This window comes from Salmo salar, chromosome 15 (genome assembly GCF_965601325.2).
Source record: "Salmo salar chromosome 15, fSalSal1, whole genome shotgun sequence".
In the NCBI taxonomy this organism is placed as follows: Eukaryota; Metazoa; Chordata; class Actinopteri; order Salmoniformes; family Salmonidae; genus Salmo; species Salmo salar.
In genome coordinates, this window is record NC_138305.1 from 40,805,044 (window position 1) to 40,817,771 (window position 12,728).

The 12,728-nt window shown below is 46.5% G+C and overlaps 1 protein-coding gene across 1 annotated transcript in view; it reads left to right on the forward strand.

Moving 5' to 3' along the window:
- The window catches only part of LOC106571517 (laminin subunit alpha-2), a 156,590-nt gene that overhangs the window by 46,145 nt on the left and 97,717 nt on the right, over positions 1 to 12,728 (forward strand). The window contains 1 exon segment of the mRNA XM_082961482.1: positions 9,613 to 9,726. Coding sequence (XP_082817608.1) covers positions 9,613 to 9,726 — 114 coding nt within the window.

Below are 12,728 nucleotides of genomic sequence, written 5' to 3' on the forward strand. Positions count from 1 at the left end.
ATGATTGGGAATACAGATATATGCGTCTGTTGGTCACAGATACCTTAAAAAAAGGTAGGGCGTGGATCAGAAAACCAGTCACTATCTGGTGTGACCACCAATTGTCTCAAGTAGCAATACACATCTCCTTCGCATAGAGTTGATCAGGCTGCTCATTGTAGTCTGTGGAATGTTGTCCCACTCCTCTTCAACGGCTGTGCGAAGTTGCTGGATATTGACGGGAACTGGAACGTGCGGTCGTAAATGTCGATCCAGAGCATCCCAAACATGCTCAATGGGTGAAATGACTAGTGAGTATGCAGGCCATGGAAGAACTGGGACATTTTCAGATTCCAGGACGGATCCTTGAAACATGGGGCCGTGCATTATCATGCTGAAACACAAGGTGATGGCAGCGGATGAATGGCACGACAATGGGCCTCAGGATCTCGTCACGGTATCACTGGGCGTGCCATTGGCCACCGGAGGTAAGCATTTGCCCACTGAAGTTGGTTACGACGTCGAAATGCAGTCAGGTCAAGACCCTTGTGAGGACATCGAGCATGCAGATGAACTTCCCTAAGACGGTTTCTGACAGTTTGTGCAGAAATTATTTGGTTGTGCAAACTCAAAGTTTCATCAGCTGTCTGGGTGGCTGGTCTCAGATGATCCTGCAGGTGAAGAAGCCGGATGTGGAGTCCTGGGCTGGCGTGGTTACATGTGGTCTGCAGTTGGATGTTAATTCTCGTAAATTCTCTAAAACGATGTTAGCGGCTTATCGTAGAGAAATTATCATTAAATTATCTGGCAACAGGTCTGGTGGACAATCCTGCAGTCAGCAAGCCAACTGCTTGAGACATCTGTGGCATTGTTTTTTTGCAAATGTATTAAAAATAAAAAACATAACTTATTTACATAATTATTTACAAGCATTCAGACCCTTTTCTATGAGATTCGAAATTGAGCTCATGTGTATCCTGTTCCATTGATCATCCTTGAGATGTTTCTACAACTTGGTAAATTCACTTGAATGAACATGATTAGGAAAGGTCCCACAGTTGACAGTGCATGTCAGAGCAGAAACGAAGCCATGAGGTTGAAGGAATTGTCCGTAGTGCTCCGATACAGGATTGTGTCGGGGCACAGATCTGGGGAAAAAATGTCTGCAGTATTGAAGGTGCTTAAGAACACAGTGGCCTCCATAATTCTTAAATGGAAGAAGCTTGGAACCACCAAGACTCTTCCTAGAGCTGGCCGCTTGGTCAAACTGAGCAGTCGGGGGAGAAGGGCCTTGGTCAGGGAGGTGACCAAGAACCTGACGGTCACTCTGACAGAACTCTAGAGTTCCTCTGTGGAGATGGGAGAACCTTCCAGAAGGACAACCCTCTCTGCAGCACTCCATCAATCAGGCCTTTATGGTAGAGTGGCCAGATGGAAGCCACTCCTCAGTAAAAGGCACATGACAGCCCGCTTGGAGTTGGCCAAAAGGCACCTAAAGGACACTCAGACAATGAGAAACAAGCTTCTTTGGCCTTAATGCCAAGCGTCATGTCTGGAAGAAACCTGGCACCATCCCTACAGTGAAGCATGGTGGTGGCAGCATCATGCTGTGCGGGATGTTTTTCAGTGGCAGGGCCTGGGAGACTGGTCAGGATCGAGCGAAAGATGAACGGAGCAAAGTACAGAGAGATACTTGATGAAAACCTGCTCCAGAGCGCTCAGGACCTCATACTTGGGCGAACGTTCACCTTCCAACAGGACAATGACCCTAAGCACACAGCCAAGACAATGCAGGAGTGGCTTCGGGACATGTCTCTGAATGTCATTGAGTGGCCCAGCCAGAGCCCGGACTTGAACCCGATCGAACATCTCTGAAGAGACCTGAAAATAGCTGTGTAGCAACGCTTCCAATTCAACCTGACAGAGCTTGAGAGGATCTTCAGAGAAGAATTAGAGAAAGTCCCCAAATACTGGTGTCAAATCAAATCAAATTATATTTGTCACATGTGCCAAATATAACAGGTGTGGACCTTACAGTGAAATGCTTACTTACAAGCCCTTAACCAACAATGCAGTTTTAAGAAAATCCCCCCCCCCCCCCCCAAAAAAGTATGAGATAAGAAAAACGATAATTAAAGAGCAGCAGTAAATAACAATAGTGGGGCTATATATAGGGGGTACTTGTACAGACTCAATGTGTCAATGTGCGGGGGCACCGGTGTCGAGGTAATTGAGGTAAATATGTACATGCAGGTAGGGTTATTAAAGGGGCTATGCATAGATAATAACAAAGAGTAGTAGCAGCAGCATGGGGGAGGGTGCATCTGTGGATCTGTTGGTGGGGTATGCAAATTGCAGTGGGTCTAGGTTTTCTGGGATAATGGTGTTGATGTGAGCCATGACCAGCCTTTCAAAGCATTTCATGGCTACAGACGTGAGTACTACGGGTCGGTAGTCATTTAGGCAGGTTACCTTAGTGTTCTAGGGCACAGGGACTATGGTGGTTTGCTTTAAACATGTTGGTATTACACACTCAGACAGGGAGAGGTTGAAAATGAAACCAAGCCATGAGCAATGTGTGCCAAGCTTGTAGCGTCATACCCAAGAAGACTCAAGTGTCACGAGCGTCGAAAGGGACAGACCAAGGCGCAGCGTGTTGAGTGCTCATCTTCTTTTATTTATGAGAGAACACTTAAACAAAATAAACAAGCGACAGTTCCGCAAGGTACTAACTATACGAAAAAACTACCACCCACAAAACCCAAAGGAAAACAGGCTGCCTAAGTATGACTTCCAATCAGAGACAACGAAAGACACCTGCCTCTGATTGGAAACCATACTCGGCCAAACCTGGAAAATGAAACATAGAAAATTAAAACTAGAACACATTCCCCTGGAAACAAACCCCAAACCCCAAACCCCAAAACAACCCCCCTGCCAGAAAACAACCCCCCTGCCACGCCCTGACCATTCTACTATGGCAAATTACCCTTTTCATTGGTCAGGACGTGACATCAAGACTGTCATCGCTGCCAAAGGTGCTTCAACAAAGTACTGAGTAAAGGGTCTGAGTACTTATGTAAATGTGACATTTTAGTTCATTTATGAAATAGCAAACATTTAAAAAAAAATGTTTTTGTTTTGTCATTATTGTCTTGATGAGGGAAAAAACAATTTAATCCATTTTAGAATAAGGCTGTAACGTAACTAAATGTGGAAAAGTCAAGGGATCTGAATACTTCCCGAAGGCACTGTACATTAGGTTAGGTGCCAACAAGAACTCATTCATAGAGCAAGTGCTAAAATAGAGAATGTTGGTCCAAGTAATGTTCAACCTGATTGGCCCAGACTGATCATGAGACATGTCCCTCTGTAGTTCTAAAGATCCTTTTATCTTTTGTTGAAGTTCAAAGCCAGACATGTCTAAAACATATGTCTGGTTTCAAGAAAAAAAGGTTTGGCACAAAACTATGTGTTGTGAATTGTGTGTGTGTGTGTGTGTGTGTGTGTGTGTGTTCAGTGTGTGCGTACACATCTCTGTGTCTGTATGTGCTCCTAGGTATTAGACAGCATCTGTCTGTCATTAGCTGATACTCCAAAAATGAGCTCAGCTTAGTAGTGCTGCATTCTTTTTGTGTCCTATATGCAGTTGTCTTACACGTTCCTGCTGGTCCCCATGGCAGAGCTCTATCTTTTTCACACAGGGTAACTTATGAAGAGGTTACTCAGAGAAGAAGGCTAGGGTGGAATAGTGCGAGACAAAATGTATATTTGGATATCTACAGAGTTGTTTACCGAAATCGATACAAGCTTGAGAATAAGACAAGAATGAGTTCTTCGAAGTGAGGATTCTTCATCAAATGAATCATGGAGGATGTTACTCAGTAGACTTTAATGCTTTTTACAAGCGCTCTGTTGACGAAGCTGTATCATCCAACATCACAGCAATGGATGCATGTATATATTTTTTTTTTCTCCATACTTTAACATGCCTCTGCATTCGTTTGTGCAGTGCTCAGAAGATACACTACATGACGAAAAGTATATGGACATCTGCTCATCGAAAATCTAATTCCAAAATCATGGGCATTAATATGGATTTGGTCCCCCATTTGCTGCTATAACAGCCTCCACTCTTCTGGGAAGGCTTTCCACTAGATGTTGAAACATTGCTGCAGGGACTTGCTTCCATTCATTCAAGTGAGGTTGGGCCACTGATGTTGGGAGGTTAGGCCTGGCTCACAGTCGGCGTTCCAATTCATCCCAAAGGTGTTCAATGGGGTTGAGGTCAGGGTTCTGTGCAGGCAAGTCAAGTTCTTCTACACCGATCTTGACAAACCATTTCTATATGGACTTCACTTTGTGCACGGGGGCATTGTCATGCTGAAACAGGAAAGGGCCTTCCCCAAACTGGTGCCACAAAGTTGGAAGCACAGAATCGTCTAGAATGTCATTGTACGCTGTAGCGTTAAGATTTACCTTCACTGGAACTAAGGGGCCTAGCATTGGGGCAAACCAGATGGTGAAGCTTGATTCATCACTCCAGAGAATGCGTTTCCACTGCTGCAGAGTCCAATGGCGACAAGCTTTACACCACTCCAGCAGACGCTTGGCATTGCACATGGTGACCTTAGGCTTTTGTGCGGCTGCTCGGCCATGGAAACAGTTCTTGTGCTGACGTTGCTTCCAGAGGCAGTTTGGAACTCGGTAGTGAGTGTTACAGACTATTTTTAGCACTCGGCTGTCCCGTTCTGTGTGCTTGTGTGGACTACCACTTCATGGCTAAGTCTTTGTTGCTGCTAGACGTTTCCACTTCACAATAAGAGCACTTACAGTTGACCGGGGCAGCTCTAGCAGGGCAGAAATATGACGAACTGACCTGTTGGAAAGGTGGCATTCTATGACGGTGCCACGTTGAAAGTCACTGAGCTCTTCAGTAAGGCCATTCTACTGCCAATGATTGTCTATGGAGATTGCATGGCTGTGTGCTCAGTTTTATACACCTGTCAGCAACGGGTGTGGCTGAAATAGCCAAATCCACTAATTTGAAGGGGTGTCCACATACTTTGTGTATATATAGTGTATCTCACATAATCTCTATCTTTCTGATGCCTATCCGATTGTCACAAAAAAAGGATTTGTTTCGTTTGATTAATATAGGTATGTGGGTCCCAATCGCACGCTGCTCTGACAAAAGGCCTGCTTCATTATCTGCTCCCCACTGTGTTTTATTGTCACTCACACAACTTTGCCGAAGCGGTGTGCGAAGCAATTACATTATTTATTTTAGTGTTGCTTAATCAATCGTGACATGGAGGAGATGACCGGCGGTGACCTTGGGAGTGATGCGCAACACACACTCTTTCTCTGTCGTCCGTTCTCTCTGTTGTCTTGGGCTATTACGCTAGCGAGGTGTCCTTTTATTGACCCTCCATCGTGGACCAGCGGTTCATCTGTCGTCGTTTTCATCTTCAGTCAGCCGAGTGCCGTGATAGGATTCATTCGCTGTCTTTTATTTCTGTGTGTGATCCATGAGGAATGTGTTGAGGTTTTCTCCCTGTGCTCTGAATGAAGGGATACACACACACACACACCACACACACACACACACACACACACACACACACACACACACACACACACACACACACACACACACACACACACACACACACACACACACACACACACACACACACACACACAAATTCATGGACACACACACAGTCACGCACACACATACAGATGATGGCATTCAAAACCCAGACGCAGCCACACAAATGCGATGTGACATTGATATGTATGTCCTCTTGCCCTCTTCACAAAAGCTGGAGAACTCAGATCATGATTAAATCCTTTGAGTTTATCCTGAATAATGAGTTTATCCAGAGGATCTGAAAACCAGCAAGAGAGCCTGGTCTCTAGTGCAATCAGTGATCAAATGCTCTTCTAACAACTCAATGTCAACCTTTTTCAATCCAAAATATGCTATGTTTACTGATTTGGTGGATGATTTTTGAGGAGGTTGGTCAGAGAGATCCCTCTTCAGCTTCAGTGTGTATTTGTTATACTGGTGTTCGTACATGACTGTTTGAATTATGAGTCTGAGGGAGAGATTGCCAGCCACATTAGTGTCAGATGACAGACACCTAAACTCAGTCACTGGGTTTTATTCATATATTGCAGAGAGGAGAGCACTTGTCCTATGTGAGATAGGGGAGGAGACTGGATGTATGACAGGTCATTATTGATAGTTAAACCCTGCTTTGCATGTAGACTCCAAAGTGGCCGTTGCCCATAAATTGTCATTTCCCAACAGCCACTGGAATAGTAAATAAGCAGGCGGGAATAATAACATCTGATACTCCTCCCTGATGATTCCCACCAGTGTGTTTAAAGACTTTACCCTTAAAGTTTACCTGGCAATGCTTCCATTAGCTGTACTCTATCAGCAGTCACTGACTCCCCCTCTACTCCATCTTTCTCTCTCTCTCTCTCTCTCTCTCTCTCTCTCTCTCTCTCTCTCTCTCTCTTTCCCTCTCTCTCTCCCCCACACACACACACACACACACACACACACACACACACACACACACACACACACACACACACACACACACACACACACACACACACACACACACACACACACACACACACACACACACACACACACAGATTTCTCTATTTCCTTCGAGCTCACACCTACACATAAATTACTCTGCTTACATTGACAATAACTCACACACTTATCGAGTCGATGGACAATCTGGACAAAGACAAGTTTCATATTAGGAAATGTCACTCTTTATACAATTTAGCTATTCATGGTGTCTCAGAATAGAGTATTATTCATATGTGACACACATGCTCCATTTATGGCCAATATTGACAGCCAGAGCCAAGACTTAGCAGTCTGGCATGTGGCGACAAAATACATGCACCAACTTGGATGCTGTCTCTCAAACGAGGGGCGGAAAAAGATAGAAAACTGAATCATTGTATCATTTATTTTTTTTACCTGTAACTCTGGGTCTTTTTGTATCTGTCTGTTCTTTTATGTTTATAAAATAATTACATACTGGTATTTTCTACAAGGGACAGTACCTATACACCCTTCTTGTGTGTGTTCAATAAAAAACATTTCAGCAACAAGACCACCATTTTCATTCCTTGCAGGGCAGCGGGATAAAAATGATTGACAGTCGATTCAGTCTGTCGGTGTACCCTTTTTCGGAGAGCACAAAGATGATTGTGCTCTACCCTGACCACTTTGAGAATCAGGAGACAGGCCTGCCTGTCAGCATGAGGGACTTCATGATGGCTCTAACTAATGTGAGCAGCCTCCTCATCAGAGCCTCACACAGCAATGAGCGGGTCGCCATCTACAGGTAACCATACACACTGCACCCTCCTCTGTTTTGTTCCACACTGCATCTGATCCTGTTCTGATCTGTTCTGTTCTGTTCTGTTCCACAATGCATCTGATCCTGTTCTGATCTGTTCTGTTCTGTTCTGTTCTGATCTGTTCCACAATGCATCTGCATCTGCTCTTTGGCACAAGAAACCAAAATCAGCTGGGGTTTTCTGTGGTTGATGTTATCTGTATGTTAAAGAGGGCATCGTTATGAGGTCTGGCAGGACATATTGGAGAGATTCTTGGCATTATTAAATCTTTGTTTTTGTGTTCTGTGGTCATGTTTTACAACAGTTGATTTAGTGTGAACTGGATAATTTTTATGTTGCCATAAACCACCACTTTTCTAATAATGCTCTTGTGCTGTTGGTGTGTCTATCCTGTCCTGACCAGCCTCCATTCTGTCAGTCTGGAGGTGGCCAGTGAGTTTTCCAGAAGATGGCCAATGTTCACTGTCCTCCAGGATATGGTCTTGTGAAGTAAATCACAGTTTTCATTTCACTTGTTTTTTTTAACGTTTTCCTCAGGGCAGCAAAAAATGAAGAGAAAAGTGGTTGTGTGAGAGTGGATCTGCTGGTGTGTCGTTGTCACTTCCGCTAATTGTAAAGTGTTTGTCAGTTTGGATGTGTGTGTGTGTGTGTGTGTGTGCATGCTTACGCGAGTGTGTCCGTAGGTGACTTGTAAGTGTAAAGAGAAGCTGGCGTACAGGTACAAATACAAAGAAGTTTTTGCTATTGCAGCAATCTGTACTCTCGGTTAAAAACGGTCTTTTCTATTAAAAAAAGCGATGGGTATTGATTTCGGCATGTGGCATTTTGTGCTGACTCAAGCAAATGTGTGTGTGCGGGGGAGGGAGAGGGGGAATGAAATAGAATGTACGGTTATCATCAAGTCTTTATAGGTGATGGAGAGGGAGGGAGCGCTAGATGTGACCTCAATGAATAACAGCGGTGGCATTCTGTGAAGTGTGCAGGGCTCCCGGCTCAGTACTAATCCTTTCTCCCTCAGCAAAACCATTAAACGCCCAGAGAACTAAGAAAAATGCTATCTGAGGTTTCATATCCCCAAATCCAACAGCATAACCTTTCTAGAAAGGGTAAAGCGGAGGTAAATCCTCATAGTATGTGTATTGGTGATTGTTTTATACTCTCTTCACCCAATGCCAAGGGGTCTAATATCTATCTATCTATTTATACAGTATAGTATGTGTTGGTTTTTAGGTCCTTCGTGCTTTTCTCTTGTGCTTTGTCTCTGTCCTTATCCCTTGAGAAAAACATCCTGGCTGTTCTATGCTCACCATTATGCTCTTCCTGTATGTAGGCATTGCTTCAACTAAACAAGTCTTTCGTTAATTATCGTGAGTGTTTTCACCTTCTCCTACATTGGCCCTTCTCTTTCTTCCTCTCTGCAGAGGTATAACAGGGTAGCACTTCTTGATAACAACAAAGTCAGTATAGAGGGAAAGTGCATAGCGAGACGAAACACAGAGCATGTTTGTTATTGTTGTCATTCTGTCTTGTTGTTCTTAGCCTTATGAGAGCATTTGTGGAGCGATGCCTGACAGTGTGTTGTGTCCGATCTGTGTCCACGAGAGCATTGAACAACACAGTATCAACGGAGAGTTGACAAAATGACAGTGAAAGGCATTTATTTTCAATGCTATTGTGACGCTTGTGCAATGCCCCGTTCTCCTACTTGAAATTCAAATGAATGTTTTGCTTTTGGATTTGTGTGTGTACCTACTCAGATAAAAACAGTCATTGTTTTACCTCAAGTTGCTTACCCCAATTAATGCTATTCATTTAAAATTCACTGAAGATGTGTTTAAATTAGTTGGGATGAAGATCTGAATGTAGCATTTCAAATTCAAATGTAGTCTTACTTTTCCTGATGCATTTCTAAACTGACAGAATGATGTTACAGTTTTCTCTCCAAAGCACTTGGTTCAGAAACATTGATGCATTACTTCTTTGTAGGACTAATTACAAACCGTAAACAACTTATGAGGCGAGACAATTATACTCCAAATTTCACTGGCAATTTTTTTTTCATTTATTTATTTTGTTTTTTCCCCTGTAGCTTGGAGACAGTTGATTTGTTTTTACATTGTTGGCTTTTTATTGATCTACAAATTGGTATCTTTAAACTGTCAAGATTCTGTACTCGTATTTTCATTGTCTAATAATGATATGCCTTGGTGACTGTTTGTGTTGCAGATGTGTTCGTCTGGGCATCGCAGGGTTAATAGCAGTGTTTTCCAAGGAGTTTGTGAACCCTGCGACTGCCACGGCCATGCCACACAATGTGATGACATCACTCGACAATGCTTAGTAAGTAGGGGTGGGGGGGGGGGGGGGGATGATGAGGAAAGATGTTGAGAGTTCACATGAACACTAAACCGGACCTTCTACACTGTATTTTCACATTTCAATTGGCTAGAATAATCCTCTTATAACACACACATTTTTTTTCTGATATTACATTGACTATCTAACACACAGGGACTAGTTCCTGTCAGTCACAGGGGTTTGAGATCTCAGAACTGCATTCCACCTAACCAGGATCAACTTTGCTATCGTATTGACTTTCTGCTCCCTCTTTTCATCTCAGCCTGTGTTATGATCAGGGCTTTAGAGGTAGAGACAGATCTCAGCCTGTAGCCTGTGCAGTTTTTTCATGACTCTGTGCTCAGATAGACTTGAGTTGTGTGGATGGCTGTGTCCACGGGGCTGGAGGACAGCCTCAGCTGTCTGTCTGTCCACATTCTGACAGCTAGCTAGCGCTCTCTGACCTCTGTACACCCTCACCTCTCTCAGCTTCCCCTGGCAGATGCCCCACACTGCCTCAACGCTACCTTCAGACATCAGACTAGACCTGCTTCAGTATAAAACAGACAGTCTGCTAGAATAGTGATGGGATGTTTTATTATATATAGGCTATGAGCAATTGGAGGGGAGATGTTGATGGGATGTTTATTTATTTATTTGTATTTATTTAAACCATTATTTAAGCAGGGAAGTCCTATTGAGACCAAAGTCTGTATTTCACAAAAATGCACCAAATACAAAATACATAAATGATAAGGAAGCAGTGATACACAAATAAAGGCATGAACATGAGAAATACAACAATACAAAAATACAAACGATAAAAAACACAAACCTGAAAAGATTTACCAATGCCCTAAAATACAGAAAGGCACTAGTCCAATCATAGGATATTCAGAAATGTACTACAAAGTATGCAGTGCATAAAAACTAAAAGCTGTTTTACCTAAACCGGTAGGACAGAAGGAATTTCAATAGTTAGTCATTTGTAACGGCTGTCTGAAGAGACAGTAGACCAAGGTGCAGCGGAGTTAGTGTTCATCTTCAGGAATTTATTAATGACGAAAGAACACTATACAAAAAACAAGAAAACCGACAGCCAAACAGTACTGTCAGGTGCAAACACGAACGAGACAGAAAACAACTACCCACAAAACCCCAAAGGAAAACAGGCTGCCTAAGTATGATTCCTAATCAGAGACAACGATAGACAGCTGCCTCTGATTAGGAACCCTACTCAGCCCAAAACAAAGAAATACAAAAACATAGAAAAAGGAACATAGAACGCCCACCCAATGTAACACCCTGGCCTAACCAAAATAAAGAACAAAAACCCCTCTCTATGGCCAGGGTGTTACAGTACCCCCCCCCCCCAAAGGTGCGGACTCCGGCCGCAAAACCTGACTCTGAAGGGGAGGGTCCGGGTGGGCCTTCCTACGGCGGCGGCTCGGGTGCGGGACGTGGACCCCGCTCCACCCTTGGATTCGGCCACTTAGGTGGCGACCCTAGCTGCGCCAGAGGACTGGCGGGCGACCCTGGCTGCGCCCGGCTGGCGGGCGACTCTGGCGGCTCCGGCGGCTCCGGGCTGGCGGGCGGCTCCGGGCTGGCTGGCGGCTCCGGGCTGGCGGGCGGCTCTGGCGGCTCTGGCCCAGGATTCACCAGGCTGGGGAGACATGAAGGAGGCCTGGCCCTGGGCGCAGGCACAGGACTCACCAGGCTGGGGAGACATGAAGGAGGCCTGGTCCTGGGCGCAGGCACAGGACTCACCAGGCTGGCGGGCGGCTCTGGCGGCTCCGGCGGCTCCGGGCTGGCGGGCGGCTCTGGCTGCTCTGGCCCAGGACTCACCAGGCTGGGGAGACATGAAGGAGGCCTGGCCCTGGGCGCAGGCACAGGACTCACCAGGCTGGCGGGCGGCTCTGGCGGCTCCGGACAGGCGGGCGGCTCTGGCGGCTCCGGACAGGCGGGCGGCTCTGGCGGCTCCGGACAGGCGGGCGGCTCTGGCGGCTCCGGACAGGCGGGCGGCTCTGGCGGCTCCGGACAGGCGGGCGGCTCTGGCGGCTCGGGACTGGCGGGCGGCTCTGGCGGCTCCGGACTGGCGGGCGGCTCTGACGGCTCCGGACTGGCGGGCGGCTCTGGCGGCTCCGGACAGGCGGGCGGCTCTGGCGGCTCCGGACAGGCGGGCGGCTCTGGCGGCTCCGGACAGGCGGGCGGCTCTGGCGGCTCCGGACAGGCGGGCGGCTCTGGCGGCTCCGGACAGGCGGGCGGCTCTGACGGCTCGGGACTGGCGGGCGGCTCTGGCGGCTCCGGACTGGCGGGCGGCTCTGGCGGCTCCGGACTGGCGGGCGACTCTGACGGCTCCGGACTGGCGGGCGGCTCTGACAGCTCCGGACTGGCGGGCGGCTCTGGCGGCTCTGGACTGGCGGGCGGCTCTGGACAGGGAATGCGCACTGTAGGCCTGATGCGTGGGACTGGCTTTGGAGATGCCAGACTAGTAACACACACCTTCAGGCTAGTGCGGGGAGCAGGAACAGGACGTACTGGAGAGAGAGTGCGAGAGGCAGGCACCTGAAAAGCATGGGTAGTTGACTCAGGCCTCACCCCTGGTCCAGCCAAACTACCCGTGTGCCCCCCCCAAAAAAAATGTTTTGGGGCTGCCTCTCGTTCTTCCCGGGTAGGCTCCGATATCTTTCGATCACCTGGCCCCATGTCCAGCCTTTCCTCCCCAGCCACTCCTGACGAGACCAGGTGTCCATCTCCTCCCGAGCATGCTGCTTGATCCAGTTGTGGTGGGTAGTTCTGTAACGATCGTCTGGAAGAGGGGACAAAGATGCAGCGTGGTAAGTGGTCATAATCATTTTTAATGAGACACTTCAAAAACAAACAGGGAAAACGAAAGCCAACAGTTCTGCCAGGTGAACACACACAAGACAGAAAACAACTACCCACAAAACCCCAAAGGAAAACAGGCTGCCTAAGTACGATTCCTAATCAGAGACAACGATAGA